The 20,336-nt window shown below is 41.2% G+C and overlaps 4 protein-coding genes across 4 annotated transcripts; all 4 read left to right on the plus strand.

Moving 5' to 3' along the window:
- Positions 1-263: 263 nt before the first annotated feature.
- Positions 264-1,946, plus strand: EAE97_005459 (uncharacterized protein; the record flags this gene model as incomplete). Its single annotated transcript, XM_038875971.1, has 3 exons — positions 264-1,167; positions 1,218-1,649; positions 1,705-1,946. The coding sequence occupies 3 exons, from the start codon at positions 264-266 to the stop codon at positions 1,944-1,946; spliced, it is 1,578 nt and encodes a 525-aa protein (XP_038733308.1).
- Positions 1,947-5,109: 3,163 nt separating this feature from the next.
- Positions 5,110-6,990, plus strand: EAE97_005460 (uncharacterized protein; the record flags this gene model as incomplete). Its single annotated transcript, XM_038875972.1, has 1 exon — positions 5,110-6,990. The coding sequence occupies one exon, from the start codon at positions 5,110-5,112 to the stop codon at positions 6,988-6,990; it is 1,881 nt and encodes a 626-aa protein (XP_038733309.1).
- A 6,115-nt stretch (positions 6,991-13,105) lies between these two features.
- EAE97_005461 (uncharacterized protein) lies at positions 13,106-15,270 on the plus strand (the record flags this gene model as incomplete). The annotated part of the gene is made up of 2 exons (XM_038875973.1): positions 13,106-14,464; positions 14,518-15,270. 2 exons carry the CDS (start codon positions 13,106-13,108, stop codon positions 15,268-15,270), a joined length of 2,112 nt encoding a protein of 703 aa, XP_038733310.1.
- A 2,057-nt stretch (positions 15,271-17,327) lies between these two features.
- Positions 17,328-17,825, plus strand: EAE97_005462 (uncharacterized protein; the record flags this gene model as incomplete). The annotated part of the gene is made up of 2 exons (XM_038875974.1): positions 17,328-17,652; positions 17,797-17,825. 2 exons carry the CDS (start codon positions 17,328-17,330, stop codon positions 17,823-17,825), a joined length of 354 nt encoding a protein of 117 aa, XP_038733311.1.
- Positions 17,826-20,336: the final 2,511 nt, after the last annotated feature.

The following is a 20,336-nucleotide window of genomic DNA, read 5'->3' on the forward strand; positions in this document are numbered from 1 at the left end:
GATGAGCCACAGAAGCCACTCGTCTAACTTTGTTTACTTTGGCAAGAGGTTTCCCCTCGATTTTGAATGGAGCCACCTCGTTGCCTCAGCATTTGCACTTACTAAATCTACTCTTTTGAGTTTTCTATTGTCGCAAATCAGATGATACCAGCGAATCTGACTCTGCGAACTTGAGACGATTTCAACAATTATACAGCCTCACCGCTAAAATCGCGTTACTCATTCAATCTCGCGTAGCAAACCAAGCGCATTGTTTACATTAAATGTCGAAGTTCAAGAACTCAACACTTGCAGGACTGATAGGATCAGACTCAGAGGATGACCACTTGGTAGAGCGCACAATGTCGAAACAACAATCGAAGGATAATACAGCTGCGAAGAAAGTACGAGGGAGGCCTAAGACTGCTCCATCAAAAGTTACAAAAAAAAAATCTCCGGCGCGTCGCGCGAGTGGAAGAATCAATGGGAAGCCAACACCAGAATCATCCCCCCCGGCGAAAAGAGGAAGAAAGAATGTTCAGGCGGCCAAAATTAATCGACAGAAAGACAATGGGAAGGAGGCAGAGCAAATTGATGAGACAGAAGACGTCACCATGGAGGATGTAGTCTCGGGTGATGAACTAGATGGTGAGGTTACTGCGCCAAAGGAAGTTGAAGCAAAAGATACGAAAAAATCTACTGCGCCTCGAGGTAGAGCCACTAAAACGGTGGTTCCCGAACCAGAAATCGCAGAAGAAATCGTAGTACCCGTGGGCAAAAAGGGTAGGCCTGGAAGAAAGGGCAAAGCAAAGGTACAAGAGGAGCCTGTTGTAGAACAAGGGTCACCTGAAAAGGTTATTCAGGAAACACAAGCACCAGAAACGGAAGTGGAAATGGATGAAGATATCGAAGAATTGGAACAAGAAGATAGCATACCTGAGGTGAAAAGGAAAGGATCTCGCCCGCAAAACGACTCACGGCGACGACAGATGTCCGTTTCGCGGCATCGAGCTGGCAGTGCTTCAGATACAGAGAGGAATGAGCCAGCTGTCAGACGCAGGCTTGGCGAACTTTCAAAGAAACTTGAGCATGTGGAGGTAAAATACCAAGATCTTCGAGAGGTCGGGGTCAAGGAAGCAGAGAAAACTTTTGATCGATACAAAAAGGCAGCGGAGGAAAAAACAAAGGGTATGAAACTCTAAAATTAGGCAATTGGGTCAGGCACTAATTTTGAGTAGCATCGAATGAGCTTATCGCTTCTTTAAAAGCCAATCTAGCAACTCAAACTTCTTTAGCAAAAGAAACTCGAAGTCTCAAGAAAACAATCGAATCGCAAGACGCATTAGCTACGAATTTACAAGCTCAGATCCATCAATTAGAATTGGCATTATCAGAAGCACAGGTGGAAAACAAGACATTGTCTACCAAGCTTGCAGCCAATCGTAAAATTACAGCATCATACGAAAGCGCAAATAACAAGGTTCCAGGCAGTGCTATCAAGGCCAATGGTGGTATGCGTATTATTGGAAGTCAAGAAGCAGCTCAAGCCGCTCAGGCCGCTCAATTGAAAGAAGATCTATACAGTGATTTGACCGGACTAATTATACGTGGTGTCAAACGAGAAACCGAAGAAGATGTCTTTGATTGTATTCAGACAGGTCGTAATGGTAGTAAGTAGCCCTATGTCTGACTGATATATTGACTCTATACTGACTTTAATACTAGCTCTTCACTTCAAATTAGGTGTTGAGAGCGAGAAAATGGCAGACGGTGATCCAGATTGTCGATATACGCCACTTTTGGATCCAAGCAGAGATAAACCCTTATTGGATTTATTACCAGACTATCTTGTAGATGAGATAGAATTTCCAAGACCACAAGCTGCTAGATTTTACGCACGAATCACGAGAGCACTTACGGAGAAACCTGCAAGTATGGGTGGACCTGTTGAAGAAAGTGATGAGTAGAAAATTTGTCTTGGGCGTTAATTTGGCGGGTATCTTCGGGAGGGAAAGATTTAGGTGTTTGGAAGCGAAGGTTACATCTATTGAGTGTTTTGAGAGCAACAGTTTTTATGAATTGATACCTGTCTATATGACACCTGTGCATTTGCTAGTTATCCTTCTAATATGAGTTGATTGCAATCTTTATGCAATTATTTTACTGTCTGCGCAAAAGGCGCCATTGTTTTCAATCTTGATGTCAAATTTTATACTGGCGAAGTTAGTGATTGCATGTAATTTCTATTTTTGCAGCATGCAATGAATAAATGCGCCGTTTTCTTATGACAATATCAGGTTACTCTGCTTGCTACAATACTCAAGCCCTTGAAACCTATCCGTCGGACTCGGAGCAAGTAGACTGGCATTCATTCGGCTCTTTCAAAAACTAAAGAAGTCCACAACTGAGTCGTCTTGTTTAACTAGATTTCACCAGAAAAGCAGGCTTCAACGTTGACGTCAACGTCTATTTTATACTTCGATGACTTCAGTTCTGAGTAGGAGGAAAGTCGGCCGTTTAGGTTTTGGAATAACTCATGGACTGTAGAGGACGTTGTTGTAAAAACCCGTACCCCTTTTGAATAACAACCCATGCATTGTACTTCAGGTCTTTAGACTGTGATAGACAGGCTGTACTTAATTGAATATTATCAGAATGAATACAGACATATATGGCTTCCGAACTAGACTCTAGCCTGTAGCCTCCAAAGATTTATCAAATAGTTCGGCTGCAATGAATCCGAATCGAATTCATCCGACTTCGAATCTTCGAAAATACTTGAGACACTAGGATACTACCTGGGTATCATTGTTCTCAATGAATCCAGACATTCAACATAGATCCAGTACTCGAACTCATCTAATGACTGAATATCATTCATCACTAAACAATGATCTTTTTCCGTTGAAGCAAGATCAATCCAGAAGTGTCTCATCACTCGTGGAATTGTCTAACTCCCAATTACTCATAGAGCGACTCCCTAAATCTATATATGTAATCTTACTATGCATCAACGAAATTGCTAATGATCTCAGATAGGAAGGAACAAGTCAGGAGTGTGAAATCCCGCAACCGATTCCCTCACCGTAGCAATCTCGGAGACTGTATCACATTGCTTGTGACTAACTTACAGGAAGATGAGGTCAATGAGATGTGGGTAGCTATTCCAATACCCAGGGAGCCAGGCTCTGAATACTGTTGTGAGTTTGTCTAATTGTCGTCGTCCAATCAGGTCCCTTAGCTCAGTTATCTATTCTGATCTATCAGAAGGATTTGGAGGCCTCGAAATGATTGACATAAAAATGACATTGACAGCGAGTTCAAATGTAGACAATAAATTGGGAGCGTCTGAAATGGCAATGGAACGCCCAGGAGCTTACCCCAACAACTGCCGAAATCCCGATATCTCTTAAATAATGCCCCTCTCAAGCATTAGAACCTAGAACGCTTGTTTCTTTTTCTTTTTATAAGGCATGCTTCAGGCTTTCGATTACTAAAGCTATAGAGGGCCATAGAACCTTTAGAACTTCAATTTGTGAATTTTTATCAATATCGCGATGTTCAAGTAAGTCTAAATTAAAACCTAAAAATAAGTTATATTGGGCGCCGGAGTTGCATACTTTCTGGCAGCACGAGTAGGTTCAACTTTCTTTCCCATACTCCACATAAACCCCTAAGGAACGACCCGTCCTCTCGCTATGGAATGTGTCGATTTAGGGTTAGAAGATTGGTCAAACGTGTGGTTTCTACCAGTATAATTAGTTTTTTTACCGGGGACGTGCAAAAATTTTTCAATATGATTATGGAAGAAGGTCAAGAAGGATCTCATACTCTGTCCTAGGTAGTACGCACAAATCACATATTTAACCCTTATTCGTCAGTGTTTCGCGTACCCCACCAAAATAGAGAGGAAATGCCAAAACTTCGAAAGTCAGAGGCCCCAACTAAAATATTCCATATCAAAAGCTTCACAAATCAAAACACAACCCAACTTTGCAAAAACAAGGGCCATGCCGGGATTTGAACCCGGGGCCTGCCACATTCTATCACGAGTATACGTGGGGAGGATATCCCGAAGCGGCAATCATACGACTAGACCACATGGCCTGCTCTTGTTTGACGAGTTTTTCGGCAACTATTTCAATATATAATCAAGTGGAGAGAATCAGCAGCCCCTAGGCAATTCGGCTACGCATTTGGAACTTTAGTGAAGGGTCCTTAGAGGCATGAGAAATGCTGATACACTGAGTGCCTTTCGAATGCGTCATCTTTGATATTCACTCTAAATTTGATTTCTCATTCGGATTGTATCAAATTCGAGACGTATGAAAAACAGAGGCAAATGTATGTATACTACAAACACAGGTTATGAAAATTATTTCTTCACTTTTTACAAATACGGAAAAATCTAAATTTGATTTCGGTGTTTCGCTTATTTTGGGTCTGGTGAAGGGGCTCCACATGAATGAATCGCACGCCAAAATGATATCCCAGGCATTTGAATATCACATTTGAATTGTGTTACTCGAGGAGCTTGATTGTCTAATTTGAATTTGAACTTTGAGAAGAATATCAGGAGAACTTGATTGTTCGTTTTGAAATGAATATTAGAGGAATTTGATTTTTAAATCTAAATTGGAACATCGAAAGTGGTTCACTGGTAAATTCGAATTAGAATATTCAAAGACGCCAAAAGGTTTACAAGGTAGTTTACTTGGGAGCTTGGTATGCAACTTATTGTTCGTCCCTTGCGTGAGAAGCACTGAGGCACGTTCAAAGTGGATTTGGTGGGGAAAATAAGCTTGCATGCACGAAACATCTTTTGAGCGCAAGGCAAGCCATATATAAATAAGGCTAAACCACCATAAAAGGTATCAAAAGATTCATTCATACATGAGGTTTCTGGAAGTGAATATAATGGCTCATATGACAACGAGCGAATTCACCAGATTTCACTGCCAATATCTTCCAAGATAATGACTAACGCTTTGACCGAGATTACTGAAACATTTCCGACAGTCATCTATCTTGGCCATTACGATATTGCAACGACTCATTTTAATGAAATGGGGACTCAAACCAGCGGTTTGACAGCATGGAAAGTGATGGTCAATTAACAAACAAATTCAAATGGATTATTATTCGCCCCCACCAGCATACAGTGAGACCCCGAGGCCATTACGGCCTTACGACGGTGCGAACCCCTCTCGAATCCAGCGCAAGCCCGTAACACCCCAATTGAATCCAGCGACACCCTTGGGAATCGATATCTATGATTCGACGAAGTATGGTCGGAATCTATCAGAAGACAGCAAAGCGGGGAAATATACTAAAAACAATGCTGCTCAAACTTTATTGTCGCAATCGCAGACAAATCCTATTCAACCCGCCGGTTTTGAGACCCTTCAAATCACTCAAACGGGTACAAACATTGAAAGAACAATTTCTGCCCCGGCAGCCCCTTTAAATTTACCAGCCGTCAATGATGTTCCCAAAATCGCGAATGAAACATTATCAGAACAATCATCCACTCCATCCGCATCCTACGTCTCAAAAGCATTGCAAGAAGCACGACATTTTGCGGGAGGACTCATATCTCATCCATCAGAAAGCACAAAACACTTTTCTATTCTACGGCATTCACACGGTCTAGTATTCTATCAAGGCTGCTCTACAACTCTTACGGTTTCAATCTTTTCAGATGCAGCTTTACCGCCAGATCGGCAGGTATGGCTTCAAGACAAAGGATGGTCTGGAAATACTGGGATGCGTCTGAAAGCTTTTTTAGGAAATAATAGTAGTTGGATTAATGTCACACCGAAAATTCCTATCTCAGCAGAGCAACTGAAAGAAAGTGATGAGCGAGCCTGGCAACGAGATATCAAGAAATTTTTGAAGAAAACAAAGCATCCAAAACATATATTGCGCGAGACTCTCGTAGTCCGCATACCAGTCGAAGCAAGCGATGGCTATTTCCACCTTGTACTTTGTCAAGGCGAGAAGAAGAAAGTGCTGTGTCCAAGTCCGGTTTTTCGTATTCTTTCTGCTTCGACAAGTCCTTCTTCAATAAGAGGTGCGAGTTTGAGTACCTTACCATTGGAACTTGGGGCTATGGCTATAACTGTTTATGCCAACAAAACAGTTGGAGGATTGGTTTCCCCAGTTACATCCACTGCAATGAAAGTTGCTCAACCTTTCATGCCTTCTAAAACCCGGAAGGAAGCAGCCGTTGCACTTTATGGAAAAAGCGGAACAGAGGAAATGGTGAAATCGACCATCACAAATGGAAATATTCAATATAAGGGAGTGAGAAGTTTCTCATATAATCAAGCTGGAAGTGGAGACAATGAGTCGGGACCAAGAGCTCCTTATCCAATTTGTTTCATAGCACGATCTGAGATTGAAATCAAAGACGGAGATTATTTCAGCATGCCTACCATGACTCTGTCTGGCATTGCAGAACATATATCTCATCAACTCCGAGGCCATTATTTCGCATGGATTCGACGACGTCCTGATAAAGGAGCACCACGTCTCGATACGGATATCTGGTCTCAAACCGTGATATCCTCATTACCAATGCAAGCATCAAATCTTCACAAAGCTACAATTATCGAAGCCAGCAAAAGAATATTCAAAATCCATTTTATATCCGATTGTTTCGAACCTCAAGTCTACGAGATGAAGAATTTAGAGATCAAAGTTATGGGATTCATACGTCCAGATGCGTATCCTGTATCTGCAAATGAGATGGAAGAGGAATTGGTCGCTTCACTTAATGATATTGTTTTTGCGCAGACAATACTTGATCAACCGGTTTTTGCACCAGAAGCGGGGGAAGGGCAAGGCAGAGGATTGTTGGAGAGAGCTACGACGGGATATGCGGATGTCAGGTTTAGGGCGCAGAGGGAGTTGGATAGAGTACCTTTGCATAAGATGGGGTTGAGGATGGAGGTTGATAGATTGAGGGAAACGGGGGTGGGTGTCAATGGATTTTATGTGGTGAGGTAGGAAGAACGGTTTATGATGAGTTAGTTGTTTAGGTGGGATTGCTGGGTGATGCTTTTGTAGTGTAGTCTAATTTATAATCTTGAATCTTGAATCTTAATACATGCACAGTTTTCAACTAAGATCTTGTCTTTGCATGGACTGATGTTATACTCTTCCCTTTTTAGCTCATTTCCTTCCCGTCAACAAGCTCTTGAACATGCTCATATACTTCTACTACCTATCTAAACACGATCTCGAATCGAACCACAACGCAACTATTTACTAGACTATACTTCCACTACCTAGGCACTCAGCCCATATCCACGAATTCAAGATCCCTTTCACTTCTTCAATTTCTCAAGATCATAACCTCTTAATGCTTAACTTTGATATATGCATTGAACTTCATTCTTATCCATGATCTAGACGCTAGACTTTAACGTCATTATTGCAAGATGAGTGAATATATATATAAAAGCGCTAGCTCCTTGGTACTTACAAGTATTGCAAAGATATGGATAGCTTCTATAGTCTAAAAACCTAGAATCGATTACATACAATATCAATCCACACCGTATACCTATTCTGAAAAAAAAACGGGATTATTATTATTATCATCGAGGTGATTCCAATACCTAGTTATTCTTATTCTTAGTCTAGGTGATGGTGTATTTATACCTACTGAGAGTAAAGGAGTAAGAAGATGGCTGGAATTGGTATCGTGTACAAATTGTGTTGTGTGTTATGGGAGATGTTGTTTCGATTGGATGGGAGGTGATCTCAGATGGTGGTTTGATATTGCATCTGTTGGTGTTGTGATAGATGGGTTGAGGATTATTTTACATTGTTCAGTGTTACTCGTCACGAAGATAGATATTATAAAGAGATTCGGGGGTATCAGCTAGGTTAGGAATGATTGGTTTGATATATAGCAATATGAATTGTAGTATAATATGATATAATCAGATGTTCTGGATAGTTTTTGCTACTACTTTTGCTTGGGCATGATATGTTCTCGCTTCTAGCTGTTTATACCTCTAATTGTATTCTCTCTCTCTCTCTCTCTCTCTCTCTCTCTCTCTCTCTCTCTCTCTCTCTCTCTCTCTCTCTCTCTCTCTCTCTGCGTGTGTATATGTGTGCTTCTTTCCTTATATTTTCATACCTGTCTCTAGGGATGAGGGTATGATACGTGTGTTTTCCATGGTGTGGGAGGAGAAAGGAGTTGCGATGTTGCGGTAAAGGGGTTAGATATAGATGTAGATTTAGGTAGTTGAGAAGATACTAAATCATTTTATAGGAATCTAGAAGATATTTTGGAAGGTCAGAATAGTTGTATAGTTTTATATTTATATTTATATTTGCGAGAAATCATCTTTTCTTCCTTTCCTTCTCTCAACCAACTACCATTTTTATTCGAATTCATATTCATCTCATCAAGTAACGAGAATAGATACTAGAAATTTCCAAAAGTACACCTCCTGAACAAACCCTTCCAATTTCCAAACATCGTAAGATTACTTACTCATTACAGAATACGTACTTTCAAACACAATAAAACCTTACAAAAACTGCTTTATATACATCTATATCTATTAATCATCTCAGTAATAGATTCATCTACTTAGTACTAACAAATCGCAACAAACATCCAAACTATATCTACCTAATTTATTACCATTTTCCCTCTTCAACTCATCCCAAGATGTATATACAGCGCAGAAGAAATGGAATGGAATGGAATATATCGCTTTGTATGAGGTTTATCTAAGCTTGTCTACTGTATGTAGTATGATATATTGATATATATACATACTAGGTACCTTCCTTAGCCTATAAACACGAACCATTTATTAATCCCCCCTATTTCATTTTTCAAATTCAGAATTACCTCTCAAGATGCGATTTAGATTCAGATCCAGATTCAGATGCACATATGCGTATACCACCTCTGTAAATTACATGCACATTCAATTCTCCAAACAATAACTAACTATACCTGGGTACTTATATCAAATCCACTCGAGGATACACCCCCATACTACATCTCTCTACCCACCCACCCAGATCCACACAACCACCATGCAGTCTATCTCCCGCCTGAACATTAACTACCCCCTCGGATTCATAGAAGATTCTCGGAAGAGAAATACATAACAGCTCGCTTAGACTTGGTAATACGCAGCCGTTATATCAATCACAACTCCTCATCTCAACAATATCTTACGATTGATAAACGAAGTGTCGTTACCAACCTACCAATCTACCAACCTACCTAGATATATGCAATAAAAACTACCCCTACGATGAAATCACTCCAAACCCAAATCCAATCCCACCTTATATCCGCGTCGCCTGCAGATTCAGATATATGCAGACTCAAAACTCAAACCATACTATGTAAAAGCGAGCTGCGATATATACGCGAGCCTTTTAATTTCTAACGACTGTGAAGATAACCTTATATTCCTATGATAGGCAGCTATGTATTTTTCGCAATCGCAAGAGAAGAAAGATTTTTAAAACAGTTTACAATACAACTCTCAGAGTAGTTTTTCTGGGGATGGGTAATCTAATTGGTGGGGGTTTAGAATGGGATGTGAGGGTGCATGTGGAATTTTTGGGTAGGTGTGCGAGATGAGATATACTTTGTGATGTGGGAAGTGTAAATACTGATCGAGTGATTCTACCTTTTTCTGGATCTTACCACTTCACCTCACTGTTTCATCTCATTTCTTCGTTGATATGCATAAAACACACACACACACACATACATACCCTCACCTCATATTTACCATCTCATACATACGTTTCGATATGATACCAGTCCACATGAACAAAATTGCTTGGGCATACTGTTGCCGATTTGAGTAAATATGATGTAGCGACTAGCAATCGACACCTATACAATAGTATATCTCCGAATAAAGGAAAGAGAAAAGAGGCATTCAATGAGGAATATTTACTATATGTGAAAATGTATGAACAGGGAATTATAAGTTAGTCTCCAAGCAAGAGTTGTGTTTGGGTACTGTACTAATGAAAGTATCGTGAGAGATGTTATATTTTTCAATAGTAGAGTATTTGGTGTTCATCATTGACATGAATAGCCTTGAAATGCTAAGCATAATTTGACAATCCGCTTGGGTCATGAAGTATATCATCAGACAGATAGATCTGACAGTGTACCATCGCTGGAGATGTATCACGTGATATATACTTACGGGACTTCTCTTCAAGAGAAATCTACTTTCTATTCTATTTCTTCACTCACTCACTAGAGATATATAGATGACCCCATCAACAAACACAAGAACAAATCCCAACTCTCATAGAAAAAAAACCCATCATATCACTCACATTCATATTCATCAATACACCACACCACATCATAATTCCCCGGAATCATCGGAAATTTCCAAGAAACAGCAAGTAAGCACGTGCTCCACGCGACAAACGACGAAAGGGGCTAGTGGATGGATCTAAGCCTCTGCGCCGATCGCTGTTTGTGTAATTTTAAATCTGTAGGTGGTTGGCTCTTTGGGAGAGGAATTATGAGGATCGCTGGTGTTGTGATGAGGGTTTTTGGGGTTTGGGTGCCGTGGTGGCTGTGTGATGTGTGATGTGTGATTTGGATGGTGTGGTGTGAAGTGAAGTACCTAGGTGGGTGATTGGATATGATATGATATGATATGATATGATATGATGTGGGAATGGAGTGGAATTGGGGATTGGGAGGGGGAGGGAGAAAAGATCGTTTGTATGGATGTATGGATGTACGGATGTATGGATGTATGGATGTATGGATGTATGGATGTATGGATGTATGGATGTATGGATGTATGGATGTATGGATGTATGGATGTATGGATGTATGGATGTATGGATGTATGGATGTATGGATGTATATATGTATGAACAGATGTATGAATGTGTATATATGTATGAATAGATGAATGTATGGAGGTACCGTGAAAAGTCGAAAGTGGAAACAAGAAGGGAAAATGGAATGATTTATTAGTTTCTGGTTAGTGTATTTGGGGGATCGTCGTAGATCTTGTCTGTGAGTTGGGGTTGGGGTGTGAGGCGACGATGATGATGATGGTGGTGGTGGTGTGATGTTTATGGGTATAAATTGGGTTAGATATGTCGGTCGATTGTAGTGATGTAGAAGAGGGAAATACGGGAGGAGACGTCTTTTATTTTTTCCCTTGCGATAAGACTGTCATAACCTACTGTACTCCTGAATCGTACATGATTTCAACATAACCAGCTAAAATCAATACAACTCGGATATCGGAACTTTTTCACAATACAATACTTGCCTAGGTATCTTCATAGTATGATTCATCATATTCGCTCCAAAGTTCAACGGCTTTAATAAAATCTTATGGGGAAATTTCGTTAGATGAATCTCTAGGCCTCTACCTAGCTAGATGATGAGGATATTCGTTGAACCCCGGCTACGGTAGAGAGGAATGTTAAGAGAGGTTCGGGGAGCAAGGAATTCTAGTAGGGTATGGAAGCGCTTCTATAAATTAACGAATACGTGGCTTTCGACGCGGGAGATGATAAGGTTGAAGATTGTTGGTATTTAGATAGGTAGGTAAGGAATTACCTCGGATGAAGATATATGATGTTGAGGTTTTTGTGGTTGACAGGATACTCTTATTATACTTTTATCACAGACGAAAGGAAACTATGTATACGATGTTTGTTGTATATTTATGCACGTCACGGGATTCTTGTCTCGTTCTTCCTTCATTTTTTAATTTTTGATTCATTTACTCATCATTCATGATTTACCATCCAACGAACGGATGGATCACTTTCCAATCTCCTATCTATTCCTGTTCCTGTTCCTGATTATGCATGGCACATTACCAGTATGCAAGGGGGGTTAGACAACCAAGCTAGCCCAATTTGACATTCCTAGTCTTCATCAAGGTAAGTGATAGGTTCATTCTGAAACACCCTTGACAATCATCAAGAATCCTCATTTCATTTTCGACCCATCTACCAATCATATCTCACCTTCCATCGGATAGGTCCGTGTCTCGTACCTGACGCTAATCTCGATTCGGGTCAAGGTATAATCTGATGCCCTGGATCATTCTTGGATGCAGCCAGAGACAGGCCAAATTGTAAATGTCCCAGGTAAACCACGGGGCATCCCAAGTATTTCTGTGATTATTCAGAAGTGACCTTACTGTAAGAGGAAATAATTGGATCAAGGGATTAAATGAATTCGGATCAACCTTACTGGAAGTGGCATTAGCGTATGATACTTGTGTGGAATCCCAATCATTTCTCCGCCATCCGCTCAAATGCACCATCCATACCTTCGTACGAAGCACACCAGCGAAAAAGAAGAGACGAACCCTTTTTCCCTTGGTACGTATTATTATTACCTACCTAGTATTATTAGTATTATTAGTATTATTATTCTCATCTTACGCTTGTACCACCCATCACCACATACCACATGCATACCACCCACCCACTCACTCACTCACTCACTCACTCACTACCATCCACCATCCACAATCCACCATCCACAATCCACCATCCACAATCCTACCCGGCTCCATTCTTTCTTTTTACCCTCTTTTACCCTTTGTGCCTTTCCTCTCTCTTCCACTTCCACTTCCACTTTCACCTCTCCCTCCCTCTTTTCAATTTCACCTCCGTCGTTGCTTTTTCCTTCCCACCCCCAATCTTTTAGAGTCAAGATTAACTCTATCTCGTCGTCCTTCCTTTATCGACGAGGATAAATTAAAAGATCAAACGGTCAATAATTCCATTAATCCTTGGTTTGGTTTAATCATTATCTAAAAATAATAATTAAACCATCCATTCACTCACAGTCAGTCTTTGCGACGGGAAAATCAATAATTGGATTACATTCTTTACACCAACCTTCATACGCGATTGACTCCCATTCCCTTCTTTTCGAATACAATTCACATATTGTCAATACATGAATGCCTAGTTGATTATTACCATAATCATACCGATATCGTGCACGATCAATAAGATATTCCGTCGGAGCGAAAGATTACTATTGTCTCGAAACATCAATTGACGTCCATCTACAATCCAATCCATACTCAATCCACAAAATTTCAAATCGGGCAAGATGAAAGGTCGTTCTCATCAACATGCGCGTCATGCGAAGCGCGCCGAGTTAAATCAGGAAGATATCATGGCAGCACCAATTGAGGTCAGGCAACCAGATCCAGAACCAGAACCAGCTTTACAAACAATTGTATCAGTTGTTTATGTCACAGCTTCACCAACCTTTAGCGGATCGATTGCAGGTTACTCAACGGTCGGACAAGAAGATGAAACAACATCATCGGCTGAAGAGACACACTCCTCAACTAAAACTACAGCCGCCAAGACAACTGCAACTTCTTCAAGTGCAAGTCACACAACGACTTCGGCCTCCACTCTCAAAACCTCCGCTTCCAGTTCTTCCGAACTTCCCAGTTCCCTCGTCGCCACAACGTCGGTAGGAAGTTCGGTTGCTCTTCTCGCAGCCACCGACAATATACCAACAAGTACTGCAGTCGCCTCAGCTACGAATGCTTCCTCCGCCAATGCTTCCTCAACTGCTGCAGCAGATTCGTCGAGTTCCGGTATGAGTGCTGGTGGTAAAGCAGGATTGGTCGTTGGTATTTTGTTATTGCTTGGAGTTGGACTTGCTCTTCTTTTATTTTTCTTTAAGAAGAAGAAGCAAGCGGCCAAGGCTGAACGTCTGGATGATGAGAAATCTGCCATGGTAGCTTCATCAGCTCGTCGCGCAGAAGCTACACGTGCAGAAGTTCAACGTCAAGCAAGTCAACGTTCAGATGGAGGAGGAGCAGCTGCAGCAACGGCCGCTCATCGTTTATCTCTCCGGCCTGTGACACAATTCCAACCCTTCAATGAGAAATCTCGAGCCAGTCAAGCGCCTTCTCAAATGGGTGGCATTTTAACACCAGTGTCAACTGCGCCAAGCTATCACTCACAACAATTTCAGGACCAGAACAAAAACAATCCATTTGGTAACCACGCTGAATCTATCGATACTCCCAACACCAATGGTCCTCCTATTATAGAAGGTTTCAACGATGGAGGTGAAGTAATTGCTGCTTCTGCTGTCGTTGCTGCTGCTGCATCGTCTTCTACTTCTAATTCTCCTACTCCAGCCCCTCTCAAACCAGTTGGTTTAGCTCGCAGTGCTTCTAAAGCCGGCAATAGTCTCAAAATGGATTTCACTACTAAGCCCAATACAGTTTTGAGCCCACCAAGTCCTTCTGGTTCTGAATTCAGTACTGCGTCGGGTGCTACTCAAGCTCAATCTGTAACCGGTATGGCTATTGCTGCAGCTGGAGGTCCTCCTAATACTACTGTTCACCGAGTTCAACTTGATTTCGTTCCTTCCATGGATGATGAACTTGAACTGAAAGCTGGCCAATTGATTCGAATTTTGCATGAATATGATGATGGATGGGTAAGTTTCCACACAAAGCTTTACTATGAATTACACATACTGATTGAACATAGGCTCTTTGCATTCGTCTCGATCGATCTAAACAAGGTGTCGTTCCTCGAACATGTCTCTCTACTCGTCCTGTTAAACCACGTCCTCAACAACCTGGTCCTCAGGGTTCACCGGCTATGCGTCCTCAACAACGTCCTATGTCACCTGGTATGAATCAAGGTCCTCCTCGCGTTCCTAATAAGGATGGTGGTCCACCTTATCCAGCATCTCCAATGAAACCAAATGGACCTCCCAATGGACCTCCAAGACCCATGGGACCAAATGGACAAGGCCCTCCCCGTGGCCCTGGTATGATGCAAGGTCCCCCGAGATCTATGTCACCAGCCGGACCACCCAGACCAATGGGACCAAATGGACAAGGTCCTCCTCGTGGTCCAGGAATGATGCAGGGTCCTCCAAGATCTATGTCACCAGCTGGCAACAGACCCATGACGCCTCAAGGTAAACGCCCAATGGTCCCTCCAAATCACCCAAATCAACAAAGACCAATGACACCTCAAGGTTCATCTGTCCCAAGACCCATGACTCCACAAGGTCAGGCGACCGAACAACGACCAATCACTCCACCAAATCATGAAGTGGCTCCACAAAGTGAAGGACGTGCTCGAAGTGATTCGGATACCGATCCTATCTCTAGACAAGCAAGTCCTACATTGATTACATCCGCGCCAACAGATACTCCTTCATCTCCACCACCTGCCCTAAATATCAGAAGTCCGGTGGAGAGGAAGCCCGTTCCAGGTCAAGCCATGTAATTTGCCTATCACACGAATATGGGATGAATAGATTATCTATATCCTAACATAGACTTCCTTCAAGTACAAAGATAGGGTCTTACATATGGCGCAATTGGAAATCGAATTGATCAGATAAAATTCGATATGAACAGAACGACAAATGTACACAAGTTTTTATTGGCGCATTTGCATCAAGTCGTTTAGCAAAATTCAATATTTTCTTCCTTCAATTCTTTCGCACCAAGTTTGCAATTCTTTTGTGGATGGTGTTGTTATTTTACATTTTTTTACGTTGTTCTTTCGGAGGAGTTCAGAGCCAAATTTAATACACTTGTTACATGGGCTAATAACAATAATGTGTATCTATGAACATTCTTCCTTTCTACGACGGAGCCTTTTACTTTTGAGATACCTTTCTATTCTAGGAAACATGTTATGTTGGGTGTGAGTTGAGACTTTCAGGTTTCAATGCTAGTCATTGATGGAAAGATTGATTCAAGGGGAGGAAAGAATGGGAAGTGGGATGAATTGGTGATAAATCTCAATTGGTTGGCATGAGACATTGAGCCAACAAAGAGCTGTGCTTTGAATCGATTCGATGGCTTGTTTTATATCATCCTTCCATTTGAGTGGTTTGGTTGATTAGGATTGGTTTTGCTATTATTGAGCGGTAGTATTTTGGGATTGTAGATGAGGAATCTGTGGAAGGAGAATTCTTGCTAGGTCTCATTCATTATTTGATTGATCTGGTTTTGAGACTGGATGATATTCATATGTGGATATGAAATGATGGGAGTGGAGATATTTAGTTGTTAGATAGGGATATGAATAAAAATAAGAATAAGAATAAGAAAATAAGTTTTACAATGGGTTGAGAGGGTCCGTGAGATTCTTGTGATGTTTTGTGATGTGCGGATTTAAGCTTTGAAGTTTGAATTTGGGTAGGATGGAGGATGGAAAGGGGTAGGCTAAGTTGAGTGGCAATTGAAGAATGAGAATGATGGTTTATATATCTAAATAGATTTGAGGGAAGGGGAGTAATAAGCGGATCAGATTTTGAGGATATATTGTTGATTCATTGGTTGAGTGGTTAAGGCTTGCAAAATGAAGGGTATGAATGTATTGAGGTATCAAATTGAGTGGGATGGGATGGGATGAGATGGGATGGGATGGGATGAGATGGGATGGAATGCGATGTGTGATAGGGGGGTAGAAGGGTAGAACTCAGACGACGGAATGTGGAGTTTGGAGTTTGGGAGATGGAAGAGGAGGTGGGAGGGGAGGTGAGATGGGATGGGGGGTGGAAGAGTGGAGGGGCAAAAGAGTGGAAGAGGGATTGCGGGGGTATTTGTAGTGGTTGGAGAGGGAGAGGGATTGGAGATGAGAAGAGAGATGGGGGAGGGAAGGGAGATTGGGGGGGATTGAACTTGATTGTGTTGAGTGTAGTGAGTGAGGTGAGTGGGGTGGATTGGTTTTTGATTTTTGGGCTTTGATTTCTTGTGGATTTTGTGGATTTTTGTGGTTTGGGAATGGGATAGGGATGGGAAAGGGATGGGAAGTGAGATGGGAAAAGAGATGGGGATGGGGATTGGAAGATGGGAGATATATAGAATGGAGAGAGGTAAGGTGTGTGACGGAGAGGTGGGGGAAGAGAGGAGAGGAGTCTTATTTAACTATTTATTTATTTGTTTTAGGTGCGTTTTTGGAATTGGGAATTGGAGATTAGGATGACGATGGATCGTAGTTTGAGGGGATGGTACAAACAAAATAGAATAGATAGAAATAGACTCCATTACCGCCGCCACCCATTCCCGCACATTATTAAATGAATTATATTTAATCAAATTCTAATCATAAAGAAAGAAAGAAATTCATATCCGATGCTCGGTGTAATCTCCCTTCCTCTATTCTCTTCTTGGTCTGTAAAAAGTCATTTTATGTATAAATCCCGAGATATGTGTATATAATCCCGCTCCGTGTTTAAATTTCTGAGCGGAGCGTGTTGACCTACTATCTAGTGCGTGAACGAAACTGGAACTGCGTTTGGGTGGGTTGTGCGGTGGGGTTTGGTGGAGATGGGTGTTGTGTGGTGTGTGGTGTATGATTTGTTGGGTTGGGTTGGATTTTCTGGGGGGGGAGGAGAGAGGAAGAGAGGAAGGGGGGAAGAGAGGGAAGATGGAAAGGAGTTTTGGGGGTGGATGGATTGGGGTTTGATATTTTGTGGAAAAGGGAATGGATTTGGTGGTAAGGGCGATGAAAGTGAGAGTGAGAGTGATGATGATGATGATGATGATGATCAAAAGAAGAATTTAAAATCTGAGGAATATGAAGGAGAAGAATGGAGGGATGTTTGGATTCAGACTTTGAGGGGGGGAAGAGTTGAGATTGATTACTTGGTAGGTTAGTAAGTTAGTTGTAAGTACAGTGGGTGCATTTTAGTTCCAGGACTAGAGTAGAGTGTATGATTGCAGATGGATTTTTGTTGATTGCGAATTGTGAGTTGTGGGGTTTGTGTGCGAAATTATGCTAACTTATTGTTGATAGAGAAGAGAGAAGGAAAAGCATATGATTAAGACTGAGATTACTTGTAGTGTGTTGAGATGAGTGATCGGGGGTGAAGAATGGTTGTTTTGGAAGGGGGGTATTTATAGTATATAATGTACTGTTTATACTCCGTATAATGAATTCTTGTGAGTGATAACTCACATGCTAGATAAATCAAGCCCCTTCTGAGAGGAAGAATATGATTTTCGGTGCTGGTGATTCTCCTTTGGCTCCAGGCAAATGTATAGGTTTGAAGAGAAGTAAGTTGTGAAGAGTCAGCAGTGGTGTTTCTGGATTGTTCAGAACTTGACAGTGCTTGAGGTTCAAGGGTATATATATAGAACTATATCAATAATCGTGGTAACAGTGGGATCTTTAGTATTGATAGTGATGTTACCAAACTATCGAGCTCTTTCCTAATACTAATATTCCTTGATGGGATATTCCAGAACTGGGGATGTGAAGGTTACTTGTGGAGTAGGATGCATACGGTTGGCGAAATTCTTCGCGGAGCAGTGAATAAACGCTGTGTATGGTTGGATTATAACTATTTTATAGATGTGGAATGCAAAATTTGTACATGAGATGACCTTTCCATGTTGCTGGAGATTTGGATTGGGTATCGAATGATACTGTTTGTGCATTGAATCATGGCTGATCAAAATCGTTGTACATATCTTGGTGATTTCGGTTGCTCATTGAATCAACCAATTGACATCTGATATGGATAGAAAGGTACGAGTCTTTCTGTTTTGTAGATCTTCAGTATAAGCGATGCACGAAAAACGAAGATTTCTTAGGGGAGCTTTCTTCCCAATTGTGAGTTTGTTCAAACGGTTTATCCACAAATTAAGATCTTACATAACCCCAAGAACTTTCTGTGATGCGAATCAACACAGCGAAAGATATTCGACAGCACTCGACCAAATATCAGGAACAATACAAACAATAGAAAAGAGAAAAGAGCAGCAACAGTATGATATGCAATAATGGTGACGTCAAGTACGATGAGAAACCTCTCCATCTATGTCTCAAGAGTCTGAGACATGAAATATCTCGTCATCATCGAAAGGTGCAATGAACACTTGAAATTGCAAATTTCGTTTTCTACAATTTAGATTGAATTTTATACACTTATTGTATTTCCACAAAGAGATATAAAAACCAACACACAAACGTTACAAAAATTGAATATCCCCAGAATCTCGGGATCAAAAAACAAATCCCTCTTCTCGGTCGAAAAAAAAAATCTCTAGCTGTCTTAAGTCTTCCCCATTTTCCCACTCGGCAAACTGGAAAAGAAGGAAGAAGGCCCGAGCCCCAGCACGACCCATAGCAATTACCGAGTCCTTCCACGGACCAGAACATGCTCTTGCGCAGCGTCAATTCCGCGCTAGGAAGTGGCTTGGGGTTTATTTTTGAGCCGCAGAGTGGAGGTGTCGGAGACGCTAGTGCCTATTGGGTGGAAGGTTTGATATGAGGATGTTATATTAATATGTTTGATATAGGGATTGATATAGGTGAAGGAAGAGTTAGGAAGGTTGGGAGGAGGGAAAGTAAGAGGGTATTATTATTAGATGGGGATATTAGATGTGCAACATTCAGTGATTATGGGGTCTGAGAGTTTGATGGGAGAGGGGATGTGGGAAATGGGATGGGTGGTTACGGGAGAGGCTTATTTGAGGGATGGAGATCACAGTAGATGGGGACTTATTATTATTAGGGAGGTATAATAGATGTGCAACAAAACGTTTGAAGAATAACGGAAGAGAAGGAAGTGGAGACATGATGGAAGATGGATCGGATTGTATTGAGGCCTGTGTTGGTCGTGGAGAGTGATCTGAAAATAGGTAGTTATAGTACTATTTTGTAGGTATATTATTATTAGAAAGCTATATCAGATGTGCAACAAAATCTATTCGAAGCCATTAAGAAGGGTGGAGGAAGCATGTAGAATATAGGTTAACGGAATTTACTCCCGGGTTAAAGTATATATGACCTTCTGTGCCAGTGGTTGGACATGTAATAAATCGTGATGTAGAGAACCTTTTTCAAGTAGACTTTGTATGTGCATACTAGGTAGTAGGTAATTGCATGACGGATAGAAAGTTCGAATGAGACTCTAAAAGTTCCGATTTTCAGTACGATGATTAGATAGTTTGAAACACTGGGTTCACTATGTAAATAGTATAATACTTTCAAACATAGAAAGTTTGCATTCAACCCCCAATCAAGGAATCTATGGTCTGATGTTGAAATTTTCCCACCGAATACAAGAGGAAGTAAGTTTTTTCGGCCCGTGCACATGAATAGTACCACCACAAGTTCCAGAAGTTCTAGCTCTTCCCAAGATTTGTCTTGGAATAACTAAGACAACCTTTCTTGCATGTTCTAGATAAAACCCACACAAAGCCACACAAAGCCCGATAAACTATTCATAAAACCTTACCTGGCTATCTCCCACCATACTAAACCATTCCCTCGACCACGAGAAATCGAAATGTTGCATATCTAATCCATGATTCTAATAATATCACGGA

The sequence above is a fragment of the Botrytis byssoidea genome, assembly GCF_014898295.1.
Source record: "Botrytis byssoidea strain MUCL 94 chromosome Unknown BBYS_009, whole genome shotgun sequence".
NCBI lineage: Eukaryota > Fungi > Ascomycota > Leotiomycetes > Helotiales > Sclerotiniaceae > Botrytis > Botrytis byssoidea.